General features: G+C 57.7%; 2 protein-coding genes across 2 annotated transcripts in view; one reads left to right on the top strand and one right to left on the bottom strand.

Moving 5' to 3' along the window:
• The window catches only part of CST6 (cystatin E/M), a 95,300-nt gene that overhangs the window by 68,624 nt on the left and 9,191 nt on the right, over positions 1–17,485 (bottom strand). The window lies entirely within an intron of this gene.
• Positions 9,629–17,126, top strand: FOSL1 (FOS like 1, AP-1 transcription factor subunit). Its single transcript, XM_056131979.1, has 4 exons — positions 9,629–9,801; positions 12,980–13,177; positions 16,215–16,322; positions 16,646–17,126. The coding sequence occupies exons 1-4, from the start codon at positions 9,712–9,714 to the stop codon at positions 17,054–17,056; spliced, it is 807 nt and encodes a 268-aa protein (XP_055987954.1). The 5' UTR covers positions 9,629–9,711; the 3' UTR covers positions 17,057–17,126.

The following is a 17,485-nucleotide window of genomic DNA, read 5'->3' as shown; positions in this document are numbered from 1 at the left end:
ACAGGAAGTGCAGACCCTCGAGGGAGGGCGCAGTGAGCCCATTCACAAGGAGACTTCACTGCAGCCAGAAACAGGATGTTGGGGCCAGAGCAGTAGTACAGCGGGAAGGGCGTTTGCCTTCCCGACCCAGGTTTTCCCCGGCATCTCATATGGTTCCCTGAGCACCATCAGGAACAGTTCCTGAATGCAGAGCCAGGAGTAACCCCTGAGCATCACTGGGTGTGACCCAAAAAGCAAAAGAAAAAGAAAAAAGAAAAAGAAAACAGGATGTTGTTGGATAACATTGGTTTGTCCTTGCTCCTCCCACAGGGAGCTTAGTTTTTTTTGCGTTGCACCCATCACAGTGCTCCCGAGCACACCCAATTCCATCAGGCACCCCTAATCCCGTGTAGCTTTTCTCTTTCCATTATGTCCTTTGCATGGCTTAGCAATGTCCTTTGTGTGTAGACACAGGAAGACAGCTGATGTTATGCTTTTGTACTTGGAAATTAAATGACGCTGAATTATTTTACTCCTTAAACGTCAGTTGCTCTTACTTCCCGACACCCCCAAAAGGAGGGTCCCGGAGAGGGATTTGGATAGACCCAGGGTAAGCTACCCGAGCATCGAAAAGGGACAGGCTAAGCCCCATAAGATAAGTTAAGGGGCTGGAGCGATAGTACAGGAGGTAGGGCATTTGCCTTGCACGCGGCCAACCCAGGTTCAATTCCCAGCATCCCATATGGTCCTCCGAGCATTGCCAGGAGTAATTCCTGAGTGGAGAGCCAGGAGTAACTCCTGTGCAAAGCCGGGTGTGACCCAAAAAGAAAAAAAAAGAAAAAAGAAGTAACTGAATAAGGACCCTGCTGGGGTTAGAAAAGACTAACCTGGCCTGAGGACTGTGGTCTGGGATATATATTAAGATGTCCCCAGGAAGAGCCAACCTTCAAGCTTAATATACCTTTTACTGTGTTCATACAAAATGACTAGAAATAAATGAATTACTAGCTAAGGAAAGGAGAAAGAATCCTGCCCTTGAGCAGATCTCCTAGTAATCTAGAGTGCTGAAGCCCCAAATGAGATTTCTGTCCCTGAGTTAATCTCCTAGAAGAACTTTCTCTGAAGGAGGGGCTTTACATACAGCTCTTTATTCTTACGGGAATGTTCAACCACACCTTTGAGTACCCCCACTTTTTGGGATTTCTGTATAACTAACAACTAACTCTGTGAGATGGAAATAAACAGCCAGCGATTACTAACCAGCCAGTGGCCCCTTCGTTCGTCTGTTCCTATTGGTGACTTGGAACATCACTTTGCAAGTGGAAGTTCTTTTTTTTTTCTTTTTGGGTCACACCTGGCAATGCACAGGGGTTACTCCTGGCTCTGCACTCAGGAGTTACTCCTGGCGGTGCTCAGGGGACCATATGGGATGCTGGGAGTCAAACCCGGATCAGCCGTGTGCAAGGCAAATGCCCTACCCACTGTGCTATTTCTCCAGCCCCGGAAGTTCTTTTTTTTTTCTTTCTTTCTTTTTTTCTTTTTGGGGTCATACCCAGCAATAAATACTCAGGAGTTACTCCTGGCACTACACTCAGAAATTCTTTCTGGAGGTGCTTGGTTGGGACCATATGGGATGCCAGGGATCGAACCGGGGTCGACCACGTGCAAGGCAAACACCCTCCCTGCTGTACTATCGCTCCAGCCTGCAAGTGGAAGTTCTTGAGTGTCACCCTTAAATAATTACTGTGCTGAGTGAGATCCTCACAGCTCCATCTGCAGTGATCCCCAGCACTGCTAGTGGATTGGGGAGGGGGTTGCTGTGTTTGGAGGGGCTGTGTGATGCTAGGGACTGGGGCTCCCGCATGTGGAGTCTGCGTCCCAGCCCTTTGGGCCGTCTCCCAGCCCTCCTCAGGGATTTTGGGCCTCCCTGAAGCGCCACAACAGCACCTCAGTTACAGGCAGCAACAAGTCCCTTGCTTGCCCCATGTCTAGGAAGCGTGGCCCCGACAGGAGTCGGTGCCAACGCCACTTGCAGGTGTGGGGTCTTTGGCGAGCAGCCAACCACGGACCCCAGAACCAAAGAGGCATGGTCACCACAGCTGTGCATAAGGCCATCACTGCAGCAGCAATAATAAAAAGAGTTGGGGCCATGTAAAACATCACTCAGGGGGGCTGGAGCGATAGCACAGCGGGTAGGGCGTTTGCCTTGCACGCAGCCAACATGGCCGACACAGGTTCGATTCCCAGCTTCCCATATGGTCCCCCGAGCACCGCTAGGAGCAATTCCTGAGTGCATGAACCAGGAGTAACCCCTGAGCATCGCCGGGTGTGACCCAAAAAGCAAAAAAAAAAAAAAAATCACTCAGTTCAGGGGCCGGACAATCCAGTAGCTAGGCACTTGCCTTGCAAACGGCTAACCCAGGTTTGATCCCCAGCACCCCCAGGTGGTCCCTGAGCTCCACAGGAGTGACCCCTGAGTGCAGAAGCAGGAGTAAGTCCTGGGCATAACCCGATGTGGCCAAAAGACAAACCAAACCTCACTCAGTTCAGTGGATTCCCCCTCCCTCCGCGAGCCAGGCTCCACAGAGACTGCACACTTGCCCGGGACTCAGCAGAGCCAGCGGTGTCGCACACACGACAGTGCCAGGATCAAACTCCCGACCTCACATGCCATAGCCTGAACCACATCAAAAGTTCTAGATTTTTTTCCTTTTATTTTTTTGGCTCGGGGGCTGGAGCGATAGCACAGCGGGTAGGGCGTTCGCCTTACAAGCGGCCAACATGGCCGACCCGAGTTCGATTCCTCCGCCCCTCTCGGAGAGCCCGGCAAGCTACCGAGAGTATTCGATATGCCAGACACAGTAACAACAAAGTCTCCAATGGAGACGTTACTGGGCCCGCTCGAGCAAATCGACGATCAATGGGAGGGCCTTTACCTTTTGCCTTTACTTATTTTTTTGGCTCGGGGGCTGGAGCAATAGCACAGCGGGTAGGGCGTTTGTCTTGCACGCGGCCAATCCGGGTTGGATTTCCAGATCCCATATGGTCCCCCGAGCACCGCCAGGAGTAATTCCTGAGTGCAGAGCCAGGAGTAACCCCTGAGCATCACCGGTGTGACACAAAAAAAGATTAATTTTTTGGCTTGACTTTTTTTGTTTTGGGGTGATACCTGGTGGCACCCAGGGCTTACTCCTGGCTCAAAGCTCAAGGATCACTCCTGGGGTGCTCGAGGGACCATATGGGATGCCAGGGATTGATCTGAGGTAAGGCACATGCAAGGCAAACACCCTAACCATTGTACTAGCTCTCAGGCCCCTGTGTGTGTGTGTGTGCGCGTGCGTGTGTGTGTGTGTGTGTGTGTGTTTGGGTCACACCCAGCTGTGCTTGGGGCTCTTTTTTTTTTCTTTTTGGGTCACACAGGAGTTACTCCTGGCTCTGTACTCAGGAGTCACTCCTGGCGGTGCTCAGGGGACCATATGGGATGCTGGGAATCGAACCCGGGTTGGCCGCGTGCAAGGCAGACGCCCTACCCCCCTACCCGCTGTGCTATTGCTCCAGCCCCCTTGGGGCTAACTCTTAGTTCTGTCTTCAGGAATCACTCCTGGTGGTGCTTGAGGGATCATGAATGGTGCGGGGGTGGGGGGGTGGGGGGGGTGGCGCCTGGGTCTTCCATATGAATGACAAGTAGCCTTACCTCAGTACAATCTCTCCAGCTCCTGCTTTTTTTTTTTTTTTTTGCAAGGGGACAATGCTCAGAGATTACTCCTGGCTCTGTGCTCAGGAATTTTTTCTGGCAGCACCCATGATGTATTTGATATGCCAAACACAGTAACAACAAGTCTCACGATGGAGACGTTACTGGGCCCGCTCGAGCAAATCAATGAACAACGGGAGGACAGTGACGACAGTGACAGTGACAGTGATAGCATTCAGGGAAACTGGAGATCAAACCCAGGTCGGCCTGGCTATCGCTTGGGCCCATGACGTACTCGATATGCCAAACACAGTAACAACAAAGTCTCCAATGGAGACGTTACTGGGCCCACTTGAGCAAAAATGTTCTAGATTTTTCCTAAATAAAGCAGATCTACACATGCTCAGCTGAACAATATAAGAAAACTAAGTAAGAAGGAGTAATTCCGGGCAGAGAGGGAGCTGCCTTCCTGGTAATCAGACCCGCAGCGACCCTGCTGCACAGGGCAGTCGCCCCCTGTACTCAATGGGGCTTCTGATGTGATGTATGCAAACGTGTCACCTGGTAGCCCCGAGTCCCACACACGCACTGCTCTAGTTCATCCAGTGTGCCCTGCCCAAACATGGAAAGCGGCAAGTGTGGCAGGACTGGGAAGACGCTTCGTCAGCCTGGGGTCCGTGCTTGGCTCGCAGGAGCCCTGGATCAATCCTCTACCACCTCATCCCCTTGAGCACTGAGCCAGGAGCAGCCCCTGAGAAATGCCCCCAAGCTGATAGATGATCAACAATAAGTGTTGATGGGGCGGTGAAGTTAAGACACTCAGTTACTGCAGGGAGGGAAAGAAAAATCACACCAGGGGCTGTAGAGATAGCGCAGCGGGTAGGGCGCTTGCCTTGCACACGGCTGACCCGGGTTCGATTCCCAGCATCCCATATGGTCCCCTGAGCACTGCCAGGAGTAACTCCTGAGTGCAGAGCCAGGAGGAACCCCTATGCATCGCCGGGTGTGACACAAAAAGCAAAAAAGGAAAAAAAAAAAGAAAAATCACACCATGGACTTAGAAACAGGCGGGGGGCAGTCCCTCACAGGGTTAACTAAAAGAAAAAAAAAGGTGGCAGAAGGCCCAGCAGTTCCACTCCTGGGTGGAAGCCCAAAAGGGGTTCACAAGTTCACACAAACGCTGAGAGCGGCGTTACTCTGAATAGCCAGAGCAGACACGCGACTCGGAGCAGGAGTCGCCGGCGCTGACCTCCTCGGGGGCTGTGTCCAGAGGGACGGAAGGCAGGGAGGCCGGCAGGCGGGCAGAGGGGAATGGGGGTGATGACCAGAAGGGAACGGGTGTTGTTCAGGGTGATACAGACACCGTGAGAGAAAGGATTGCCCAATGTTGCGGCAGCACAAAATTGCACTGAAGTGTGGACTGGAAAATGGCTCATTGTGGTGGTGTGTTTAGTCTCCATTCAAAAATAAAGCTCGATTTAAAAAAAAGTGAGTGGACAGAAAGAGTTGGACATCACCTCCAGCGTCCGGGACAAAGCACTTTCCTCTATCCCCCCTTCATGGTGGTGACCCTCAGTGGCCTGGACAGGGACCGAGTGAGCCAGGCTTGCAGCTGCCGGGGCACTGGCGCCAGAGACCCCCAGGCTCCTGCCAAGGCTGTGGCCCCCTGGGCAGCTCGCTGGGCCTCCCTGAGTGGGAGCTGATGAGGTCAGGGGCCAGGAACGTTTCTGAAGCCACAAGGCAGGCGTTAGTGACTGAGGAGCTTGGAATGTGCTGTCTCTCAGACTCTCCCGTCTCTCTCAGACTCTCCGTCTCTCACAGACTCTCCTGTCTCTCACAGGCCCCGCATCTCTCTCAGACTCTCCTGTCTCTCTCAGATGCTCCCATCTCTCACAGACTCTCCATCTCTCACAGACTCTCCTGTCTCTCACAGGCCCCGCATCTCTCTCAGACTCTCCTGTCTCTCTCAGATGCTCCCGTCTCTCACAGACTCTCCATCTCTCACAGACTCGCCTGTCTCTCACAGTCCCCACATCTTTCTCAAATGCTTCCGTCTCTCACAGATGCTCCCGTCTCTCACAGACGCTTCTGTCTCTCAAAGATGCTCCTGTCTCTCTCAGACTCTCCTGTCTCTCACAGACTCTCCCGTCTCTCAAAGACTCTCCCATCTCTCACAAACTCTCTGTCTCTCTCAGACTCTCCTGTCTCTCACAGGTCCTGCATCTCTCTCAGATTCTCCCGTCTCTCACAGAACCCCGTTTCTCACAAGGCACCATTTCTCACAGGCCCCCCTATCGCTCATAGGTGCCCTGTCTCTCACAGGCCCCCCCACAGCTCAAGGCTCCTTGTAACTCTCAGGCCCCCCATCTCTCACAGGCCCCCATAACTCACAGGCCCTCCTGTGGCCTCAGCAACAGTTAGAGCACGAAGACGGATGATCCTCTCAGCCATCAAGCGCGTGCTCTCACTGTCATCCTCACTCACACGCACAAACACACTGTTACATACACACATGTACTGATACACTCACACGTGCAGGCACTCACACAGTGTCACACAGTGACACTGTGTCACACAGTGTCACTCAGTGCCACACAGTGTGCACTCATCATATACATGGCCGTTCCCTGGCCAGCCTCGGGAAGGGGTCAGTGTGCCCATGTCAGGCCTCTGAGGACCCAACACCTGGTCCTCGTGTCCAGCTCAGTCAAGGAATTCAGTCATATCAGTCGTGCGCGCACACACGTGTGTTTGTGTTTGTGCATGCGTGTGTGTGTGTGTGTGTGTGTATGTTGTTCCAAGCCCCTCTGGGGCTTCTCTTCGCCACCTGCCTTGCTTTTTTCTCCGAAGACACATGGGGCCGTGGGCCATTATTTCATTCTCCAGCAACCCTAAGACTTCGCTCTCGCTGGGGCTCATGTCACAACCAGGAAACGGGGGTGCCGAGGGATTGGACAGCTCACAAGGCCCCACAGCCAGTGAGTAACCCAACAGGAATTTGAACTTGGGGGGCCCCAGCTGGCACGTTCTTGCATCAAAACCTGCCCCTTCTTTGTGATTCTCTCTCCCTTTCTCCCTCTGCTGCCACCCCCCCCACACACATACACTCACACACACACACACACACACACACCTATATTTCTTCTTTTGGTTGATTCTGAGATGCGTTTTCTTTTTGGGGGGCTGAGGGAGCCACACCCAGCGATGCTCAGGGCTGACTCTGGCTCTGCACTCCGGGATCACTTCTGGCGATGCTCAGGGAGCCATAGCAGGTGCCGGGGATCGAACCCGGGCTGATGGTGTGCAAGGCGAGCTCTCTACCTGCTCCGGCCCCGGACACATTGTTCTCTAGTCCTGAGTGGACCAACAGATCCTCTGCCCTGGGTCCAGCTCCCTGCAGTGGCCCTGCTCTGAGGCTAAAACCGGGACAGACCGCGGGAGAGCGAGCAGAGGTGGGAGAGGCTGGCACACTCCTGAATAGCATTACACCAGCGTAGTACTGGCTCCCGTTTGTTCCCCTGATGGCTGGAGGGAGTGCTGGAGGGGCTCCGTCCTCAGAACCGACGTGCTGGCTGGAATGGGAGAACCCAGCTAAGAGGAGTCTGGGTTTGGCACCTGCGCTGGGTTTGGAACCGCCAGAGCTGTGGCCGCCACTGGCATCGTGTCCTCAGGCCGTTCATTCCAACATCTGTGAAATGGGCGGCACCTGTCTCCCAGGCCTGGGTTGCTTAGGACTCTGGCCTTGCACGCACACGGTCTGCAGATACAACCTCCAACCAAGGGCCCGAGAGATAGGACCGTGGGGAAGAAGCTTGCCTTGCATGCGGCCAGCCCATGTGCCACCCCGGATGCCACACAGGGGTCTCCTGATCCCTTCCAGGAGTGAATCCTGAGCGCAGATTGGGGTTAAGCCCTGAGCACTGCTGGCTGTGGCCCCAGTACAAAAATAAAGACCGGACTCGAAAGAGGCCCACAGGATCTCGAGGGGACAGCGTTTATCTGGGCCACACAGGTGTCGCTGCTGCCGGTGGCTCTGAAGCAGGACGCAGGCAGCTGGCCCTAGGCGTGGACCTGGGGGGCTCTGTGCTCCTGCACGGGACTCGCCGTGACCGCCGGCACCACTGAGATCCTCGAAGCATTTGAAATGTGTCGCTATTGGCTTGGGAAGTTGTGCCACAGCTGAGCACCCCCTGCCTGAGCCAAAGGAAGATCTTGGGGTCCCAGAGCTTATGTCCGGCACCTCTACTGACTGCCAGAACTTCCGCTAAAGCTTACACCCCGCACCCCAGCCCCAGCTACAAAGAGGCGAGCACGGGGGCCAGGGAACGCCCCTCCCAGCAAGCATGGGTTTGTCCCACTCACCTCTACAATGGAGGAGCCCATAACCAAAGAGGGCGTGTGGACAGAGAGTACAGCAGGGAAGGTGCTCACCTCGCATCTACCAGGCACCGCTATGGTCCCCCGAGCCCGCTGGGAGTGATCCCTGAGCACAGAGCCTGGAGTAAGCCCTGAGCACTGCTGTGTGTGATGTAAAAAGTCAAACCGTCCAAACAGGGGCCAGAGCAATAGTATAGCGGGTAGGGTGCTGACCCTGCAAGCAGTGACCCAGGTTCAATCCCCGGCAGTGTATATGATCCCCTGAACCCCACCAGGAGTGATGCTGAGCGCAGAGCCAGAAGTCCTGAGTACCAACAGGTGTGATGCAAAAGTAAACCCATCCAGACGAAGAGTAGGATGCAGAGGTGGGAGAAATGGTACAGCAGGTAGGATGTTTCCCTTCCACATAGCCAACCCCAGGTTCGATCCCAGCATCCCATACAGTCCCCAGAGCCCTGCCGGGAGTGTTTCCTGAGCACAGACAGGGCCAGGAGTAACCTCTGAGCATTGTTGGTTGGGTATAGCCCAAAAACCAGAGAGAGAGGGGCTGGAGCTATAGCACACTGAGTAGGGCGTTTGCCTTGCACGCGGCTGAACCGGGTTCGGTTCCCAGCATCCCATATGGTCCCCTGAGCACCACCAGGGGTAATTCCTGAGTGCAGAGCCAGGAGTAACCCCTGAGCATCACCGGGTGTGACCAAAAAAGGCAAAAAAAAAAGAGAGAGAGACAGAGAGAGAGAAAGAGAGAGAGAGAGAGAGAGAGAGAGAGAGAGAGAGAGAGAGAGAGAGACCCAGGGACCAAAGAAATAGCACAGTGGGTCAGGCGCTTGCCTTGCACACGGCTGACCTGGTTAGAACCTGCCACCCTATATGGTCCTCTGATCCCTGCCGGGAGAGATCCCTGAGCACAGAACCAGGAATAAGCCCTGAGTACCGGGGTGTGGGCCCCTTTCCCCAAACATAGAGTAGGATTCAGTAGAGCCCTGGGCGGGTGAGCGCCAAGTCCTTAAGGAGCCCCACCACGAGCCTGAGTCGGACCCCGAGTCATCACAACAGACACGGGAGGAAGGAGGGTGGAAAAGAAACAAATCGGAAGCAGATGCCACCGACGGCCTTGTCGCTATTCTAAGTCTGATGTGGCATTACTCCTCCCCAGCCGGCCCGCACGCGAAACCTTCCTTTACTGGAAACGCTGGACTCGCCCCGTCGGCGATCACGGCGGCAGCGATCGCGAACCCGTCCCACTCGCGAACCTGGTCACGGGTCCCAGCCCTCCGCCCCCCTTTCCACGCGTCCCTTCCTGCCTCCCCGGCGCGGCCAGGTCGGTGGGCGCGGGGCGCGCCCCCCAGTCTGACGACGGGCGGTGCCCGGCGGCGCGCGGGCGGGGCGCAGGTGCCCGCGCGGGGAATCCTCGCACCTGGGCGCGCCGGGCACCGCACCGTGTACGGGCAGCTGCGTCACGGGGCGGGGCGGCGGCCGCGGGGGCTACCACTCGGGCCAGAGGCGCCGGGAGAGAGGAGGAGCCCCGACGTGCGACAGCCCCGCCCGCCGCACTGGGTCAGCCTCCTGAGTTCATTCATTAGAAGAAAAGGCTCCGCGGGCCGCCGGTGAGTCAGAACCGCGGCCGACGACGCGGGCCCGGGAGAGCTGCAGCCCAGGGCATGTTCCGAGACTTCGGGGAACCGGGACCGAGTTCCGGGGCCGGCGGCGCGTACGGCGGCCCCCCGCAGCCCCCCGCCGCCGCCCAACAGGTGAGACGCACCGGCCGCGGGGGTCCCCGGGCTGGACAGCGCCCGCGACGCTGCGGACCGCTCGCTCCCGGGCTGGGAACCGCGGGCGGGGACCCGAACTCGGACCCTGGTCCTTGTAGCGCCGTTGCCGCGCCGTCCAGGGGAAGGCGGCACAGAGACCCCCCTCGCTGGCCCACCCCCCTTTCCCCTCGCTGTCTGCTGGCGGGTGCCCTGCCGCCTGTCCCGTACCCCGCCGCCTGTCCCGTGCCCCGCCGCCTGTCCCGTGCCCCGCCGCCTGTCCCCCGTATTCCCGCCTGTCCCCCGCTAATGTCCTGGTTCATCGGCGTCCGTAGGGACCCCTGACACCCCGGGCTGGAGGGGCCCCGAGGGTCCGCGTCCTCCGGGCTTCCAGTCCCCGGGATCCCCGGGCTGGGGGCAGGGACCGAGCGGTGCCCGCGCAGGAGGGAGACGGGACTCGCGCACCGGCCCCACGCGGGAAGTTTCTGACACTGTCCGCCACTGTCCTTGGGTCTGTCCCCGTGTCCCCCCCATCGCCAAGTCCCTGTCGCCCCGTCGGCTGGACCCCTCCCCTGAAAGCGGGAATGGATGCGGAGAGGCGCGGGGACGTGCGCGGGATCGCGCCTCGGGCCGCCCCCGCGCCCCACCTGCCGCGCGCGCGCGCCGCGGCTCGGGCTCCGCCTGGGGGGCACCTGGGGGAGTGCAGATGCCCATTTCCTGTCGAGGGGCTGCGAGCACGTGTCGCCGGGGAGGGAAGGAGCCCCGGAACGCCGAGTCACGGTGGCCGAGTCACTGCGGCTGACTCACCCGGCCGCCCCTCCCTTCCTGGCCTGGACAACCTCGCGCGGGAGAGGCCGCCGGCGGCGCCCCAGGCCCGGAACTGGGGTCACTGGGCCACCGGGCCCGCAGCCCTGGGCAGGGGACACGGCGGTCCCGACTTGTCTGGGCTTGTGGGGTGCTTCCTGGCAGCAGGGGCGCCCACACCCAGGGCCCAGCTTCAGAGCTTGAACTCAAAATTTTCTAGCCCGGTTGAATACATCCCTCAACTCATTCCTCAATCTCAGCCCATCCTTTAGATTTCTGGCTGGAAAATCTTAGCAGTAATTCGAGGGAGGCCTCGGCATCACTGACTGACCGCCACCTATTTACCGTATTCTATGGACTCTAAATCCCTAAGAATTGAAAAATCCAGGAGCTGGAGAGATAGCACAGCGGGTAGGGCGGTTGCCTTGCACGCAGCCGACCTGGGTTCGATTCCCAGCATCCCTTATGGTCCCCTGTGCATCGCCAGGTGTGACCCAAAAAGAAAAAAAAAAAAAGGAAAAATTCATCATTAATTTTATTTTTTTGGTCACATCTGGTGATGCTCAGGGTTACTCCTGGCTCTGCACTCAGGAATCACTCCTGGCGGTGCTCAGAGGACCATATGGGATGGCAGGAATCAAACCTAGACCCCAAATGCCCTACCACTGTATTATTATCCCTCTGGCTCCTCATTAACTATTTTTATACCACGGATTTAAAAACTGGGTAATAACTGCCCATCAGGGGCTGCGAGATAACATAGGGGTTAAGCTGCTTGTCTTGCATGTTACCAGCCCTGGCATCATATACGGTGCCCAAGCAGAGTCAGGAGTGGCCCCCATGCTCCACTGGGTGTCACCCAGTATCACCCCCCTAAACATTTCCAGCGAGGGGAAACCGGGAGTAGCTTAAGGATTGGAACGCAGGCTTTGCAAGCAGGAATCTCAGGCTTGATCCCCAGCACCCCAGGGTCCCCTAAGCAGTGCCAGGGTCCCCTAAGCAAAGAGCACTGAGCCTGGAGTAGCCCCTGAGCATGCTGGATAAGAACCCCCAAAATTTCCAACTGAAATTTGATCTTGGGGGCTGGAGTGACAGTACAACAGGGAGGACATTTGCCTTGCATATGGTCAACCCAGCTTCAATCCCTGGCATCCCTAATGGTGCCCTGAGCCCCGTCAGGAGTAATTCCTGAGTGCTGAGCCAAGAGAAAGCCCTGAATTTCGCCAGGTGTGGGTCAAAGACAAAAAGTATAATTTGGGGGGCTGGAGTGATAGTACAGCGGGTAGGGTGTCTGCCTTGCATGTGGCTGACCTGGGTTCGATCCCTGGCATCCCATCTGGTCCCCAAGCACCGCCAGGAGTGATTCGTAAGTACAGAGCCAGGAGTAACCCCTGAGTGTGTGACCCAAAAACAATAACAACAATAAAATACAATTTGATCTCAGAACTAGGAAAAGGTATTTCTTAGCACCAAGAACTTGAAATAACCCTTAATGAGGACTGCAGTCATTGCTCAGAACCAACTGTCTGTGTGCAGCTGGGCCAGACTCAGGTGGGGACATCCAGTCACGGGGCAGGGCTCCCACCACGGCCCCAACAGCCAGGACACGGGCCACTTCCCAGGCTGGGTGGCACAGGGTTTCACCTGATGCCCTCAGGTGCTCTGAGCCAGGAGCTGTAGCAGATGGAACTCCAGGGGGGTTCAGGAGTGGCCCCACCTAGCCACCAGACTCAAGCCCCCCCTTCTGGGTGCTGGTCGGTGGACAACAGTTTCACTGTTTCAAATGAAGACGGGGAGGCAGGCTCAGTGTTCAGGAGTCTTGAGTCCTGATTCACAGCACCCGGTGGAGCCCTGATGGCCACCAGCATGTCCTGCTCAGAGCATCACTGGGAACTGCCCTGGGGCCCTCCTGAGCACTGCTTAGTCATAAGAAACCCCCCCCAAAAAAGGGGGGACCAGGGAGGTGATTCAGTGATAAAGTATTTGTACTTGCTTTGCATGTATGAGACCCTGATTCGATCCCCAGAATCACCTGCCCACCCAACCTCCACCACACACACACACACACACACACACACACACACACTGGAGGTACTGTTGTTCAATACTAAGGGTAAAGCATCAAGTGGTAAGACAGTGCCTGAACTTCACAATTTGTCAGCATTCGCTTGGATGGGCGTGCAGAGGCACAGAGAGGTTAAGCAATCTGTCCAAAGTCACACAACTCTGGAGCGTGGCGTTTCCACCAAGTCAGCCCCTCTACCTTGCTGCCGTCTTTCTGGTCTCTCAGAACCAGCAGTGGCAGGGAAGGCGAGTGGAAGTGTGGAAGCCCTCAGTCTGCACACCTCACCCCCGGCTCTCTGCTCCCCCCTCCTAGAAGTTCCACCTGGGGCCGAGCATCAATGCTGTGAGCGGAACTCAGGAACTTCAGTGGTTGGTGCAGCCTCAGTTCCTGGGACCCAGCACCTACCCCAGGCCTCTTACCTACCCCCACTTCAGCCCGCCAGTGCCCCGGCCAGGAGTCATCCGGGTGTTGGGGCCACCTCCGGGGGTGCGGCGGCGGCCCAGCGAACAGGTAAGGTGAGTGGGTTCCGATACCCACAGGGTGCCGAGGGGCAGGGGACAAAGTCTGCTGGGTGCAGGGGCTCGAGAAGCACAAGTTCTGGCCTGGAAGACAGGCTGAGAGGGTGGGTTCCTCCAGGGACTCTTGCTGGAAAGGAAATGACAGGAGTCCCTGGGAAGGGCAAACTGATGGGGTTGGACCTGGAAAGCTTCCTGGAGGTGGAGGCATATTAGCTCAGTAGTAAGTGTGTAGACATAGGGGAAGCAAAGGACTTTCCAGCAGTGGTGGCCAGCACAGGAAGGAGGGGCAGGCAGGTGGACATGTGGAAATGAGGGGGCAGTCGGCAGGTCTGGAGACGGTGGGCTTTCTAAGAAGCAGAGTGACAAGGTCTGCCCCCTATCTACTGTGGAATTCTTTTTTTCTTCTTTTGCTTTTTGGACCACACCCGGTGATGCTCAGGGCGTACTCCTGGCTCTGCACTCAGGAATCACCCCTGGAAGTGCTCTGGGGAACCATATGGGGTGCCGGGAATCGAACCCGGGTGGGCCACATGCCAGGCAAACGCCCTCCCTGCTGCACTATAGCTCCGGCCCCCTACGGTGGAATTCTTACAAAAACCCTCAGGGAATGCCCTTGGGTTTCCCCCACTAGCCAGTCCGAGGTAGGAGAGCTCAGAGCTGAAAGGTCACTGGGCCCAGATCACACAGCTGTGAAGAAGGAGACCCAGTTCGACTTTGAATTCAAGCCACGCTCAGATGGAGGTTTCAGAGCTGGGTCAGCTGGGGGCTGAAGCAAAGGCACAGCTTCAAGGGCATTTGCCTGGCACGTGACCGACCCCGGTTCGATTCCCAGCATCCCATATGGTTCCCCTGAGCACCGCCCGGAGTGATTCCTGAGTGCAAAGCCAGGAGTAACCCCTGAGCATCGCTGGGTGTGACCCAAAAAGCAAAAAAACAAAAAAACAGCTGAGTGAGCTGGGAAATGCTGCATACCCGTCCCCAGCCCCATCGCCGCTTCCCAGGAACAAACCCAGAACCCAGAACTCCTGCTTCCCTCTTGTGCCCCAGGAACACTGGGTTTGAGCCTGTAGGGGGGTTGCACTCTTTTTTTTCTTTTTGGGTCACACCCGGTGATGCTTAGGGGTTATTCATTCCTGGCTCTGCACTCAGGAATTACTCCTGGCGGTGCTCGGGGGACCATATGGGATGCTGGGAATCGAACCCAGGTCAGCCACGTGCAAGGGAAACGCCCTACCTGCTGTGCTATCGCTCCCGCCCCATAGGGGGTGCACTTTTTATTCGAGGGTTCACTCTGGTCGTGGGTACGAGGGGGGCGCAGGGAAGGTGCGAGGGGTCGTGGGAGAGAAGCCTGCGAGGGTCCAGTGCAGTCAGCCAGGATGAGGCCCTGTGCTCCCTCCCTTCCTCCCTCTGCCCTTCCAGAGCGGCCCAGTGTTTGGTCCTCCAGGGGCTGAGCTGTGAGGCTCCTTCGGTCCTCCCTGGATGCTGATGAATGACTTGGTTTTAGCATATGCTTGAGGACCCTAGGAGAGTGGTGCCCTGTCGGTGGACCTCAGGGAAGTTGGCTGAAGGATCTGTAAGGCCCTGGGGCCAGAGAGATAGCGTGGGGTTAAGGCTCAGACCTTGCCCGTGACTGACCCCCATAGAGGGTCCGCTGAGCAGGCCAGGAGTGATCCCTGAGCACCTCCCTGTGTGGCTAAAACAAACAAAAAGCTTCTCCATAAAATAAGATAATCATCGGGGGTAGGGCACTTGCCTTGCAGGACCCTGAAGTCCCATATGGTTCCCTGAGCACCTCCAGGAGTAATTCCTGAGTACAGAGCCAGGAGTAACCCCTGAGCAGGTGTGGCCCCAACCCCCTCAATAAAATAAAAATAAATAAAATCATCAACAAGGTCCTGGCACCTTCCACTAGCCCCTCTGAGTGCTGCCAGCCCCCAGGGGAAGAGAATTGTGGTTATCAAGAGACTGAAAAAGGGGGCTGGAGCGATAGCACAGCGGGTAGGGCGTTTGCTTTGCCCGCGGCCGACCCGGGTTCGATTCCCAGCATCCCATATTGTCCCCTGAGCACCGCCAGGAGTAATTCCTGAGTGCAGAGCCAGGAGTAATCCCTGTAAGTAGCTGGGTGTAACTCAAAAAGAAAAAAAAAAAAACTGAAAAAGGGGCCAGGGGGGTGAGTGACAGAACAGCACTTAGAATGTTTGCCTTGGATGTGGCCAACCCAGCTTCCATCTCCTGCATCTCATATGGTTCCCTGAGCACTGAGCACCACTAGGAATAATTCCTGAGTGCAGAGAAGTAACCCCTGAACATCACTGGGTATAGCAGAAAAAGCCAAAAAAAAAAAAAAAAAACCAGTGAGATCTCAATAGGCTGGAGCTGGAAGCATGTCTGGGAGTGATCCCAAGCACAGAGATGAGAGGTACCCCTGGGCAGCGTCAGGTCACCCAACATCTAATTTAAATGTACTTATTTTGGTTGGGGGCCACACCCAGAGGTGCTCAGGGCGTACTCTTGGCTCTGCACTCAGGAATTACTCCTGGCAGAGCTTGGGGGCCCATATCAGGTACTTGGCATCAACTCCAGGTCAATTGCATGTCAGGCAAATGCTCTGCCCGAGGTCATATCGCTCCGGAGCCCCAAATTAAATTTTAAAAAGAGGGAGCCGGAGCGATAGTATAGGGGTGAAGGCACTCGCCTGGCACGCAGCCGACCCGGGTTCAATTCCCAGCATCACTTAGGGTCCCCCAGGCAGAAGAGGAAAGGTCACTTCTGATTTCCGGGACCAGAGCAGAACCTAGTGGCCCTGAAACGAGGAGGGCGAAAGAAAGCTTGTGGTGGTGGGAGAAGGGGGGGGTCAGAACCGGGGTGTCGGGAAGAAATCTGTGCAGCCCGGGTGCCACGGTCCCTAGCGCGCAGGCTACGCAGACCCCCATGCAGCCTGCCCATGCAGCCTGCCCTCCACCCGCGGGCGCGGCCGGGCAGGGGTCAGGGGGGCAGGGTCTCCCTCACCGGCTCCCCGTCTCCCCCAGATCAGCCCCGAGGAGGAGGAGCGTCGGCGAGTGAGGCGCGAGCGAAACAAGCTGGCCGCGGCCAAGTGCAGGAACAGAAGGAAGGAACTGACCGACTTCCTGCAGGCGGTGAGCGCGGCCGGCCTCGAGGGTACCCGGCCTCCGGCCCACCGGCTCTTGGGGGGTGGGGGGGATACACCGGGGTCCACCACGTCCCCAGCCTCCGGTTCCCGGTCGCAGGGACCGTCCTCCGGGGAAGGGGCCCTCGGAGCCGCGGGCGAAAGGCTCCGGGCGGCAGCGCTCCAGCCCCCGCAGATGCGCGTCCCGGGTAGCCCCCGAGCGCGGCTCCTGCTCCCAGGGGCTCACGGGAGTTGTAGGCCAGTGTCGTCGGAGCGCCCGCGGCCCGCCCCCCTCCTCCCCACCCTTCATCTCCCCGACTCCTCTCCCCGCAGGAGACCGACAAGCTGGAGGACGAGAAATCCGTTCTGCAGCGAGAGATCGAGGAACTGCAGAAGCAGAAGGAGCGGCTGGAGCTCGTGCTGGAGGCGCACCGGCCCATCTGCAAGATCCCCGAGGGCGCCGAGCGCGACCCCGGCGCCGGCCCTAGCGGCCCCAGCAGCCCGCGGGGCCCCGCCCGGCCCGTGCCCTGCATCTCCCTGTCGCCGGGCGCCGTGCTCGAGCCCGAAGCCCTGCACACCCCCACACTCATGACCACACCCTCCCTGACTCCCTTCACCCCCAGCCTGGTCTTCACCTACCCCAGCACCCCTGAGCCCTGCGCCTCCGCCCACCGCAGGAGCAGCAGCAGCAGCGGGGACCCTTCCTCGGACCCCCTCGGCTCCCCCACCTTGCTAGCCTTATGATGCACCCCTGCCCTCCCGCCCGCGGGTGCCATCCTGGCCACTCTCTCCAGCGCCTTGGGGTCCAGCTGGCTGGACCTCCTCTCCCACACCCCGAGCCCCCGAGGACTCTCCTTCCCTCCACGAGCCCGGGGAGCCTATTCCGCTTTCTGCTAGAGCCGGCGGGGCCGGGACTCTCTCCAGCAGAGTTTGCACCAAACCTGACACAGTATTTCCCGTGTGTGTGTGCAGAAGTCCCGGCAGCCCCAAATGACTGTAGACGCTCAGAGACTCTCTGAGCCCTGAGCCCCTCCGAGCCACCCAAGGAGGGGCGGTCACCGCGTTCCTTGTGTCCCACTGCGTCCTCCCCAACAGAAGGTGATCCTCCACCAGCCCAGAACACTAGCTCGCCCCTTGCCCCGTCAGCAGCGCTCCGGGACCGAAGCAGGCTGT

The sequence above is a fragment of the Sorex fumeus genome, unplaced genomic scaffold, assembly GCF_029834395.1.
Source record: "Sorex fumeus unplaced genomic scaffold, SorFum_2.1 ptg000093l, whole genome shotgun sequence".
Lineage (NCBI taxonomy): Eukaryota > Metazoa > Chordata > Mammalia > Eulipotyphla > Soricidae > Sorex > Sorex fumeus.
The sequence above is the reverse complement of the archived record's forward strand: the minus strand, read 5'-3'. Positions and strand labels throughout refer to the sequence as shown.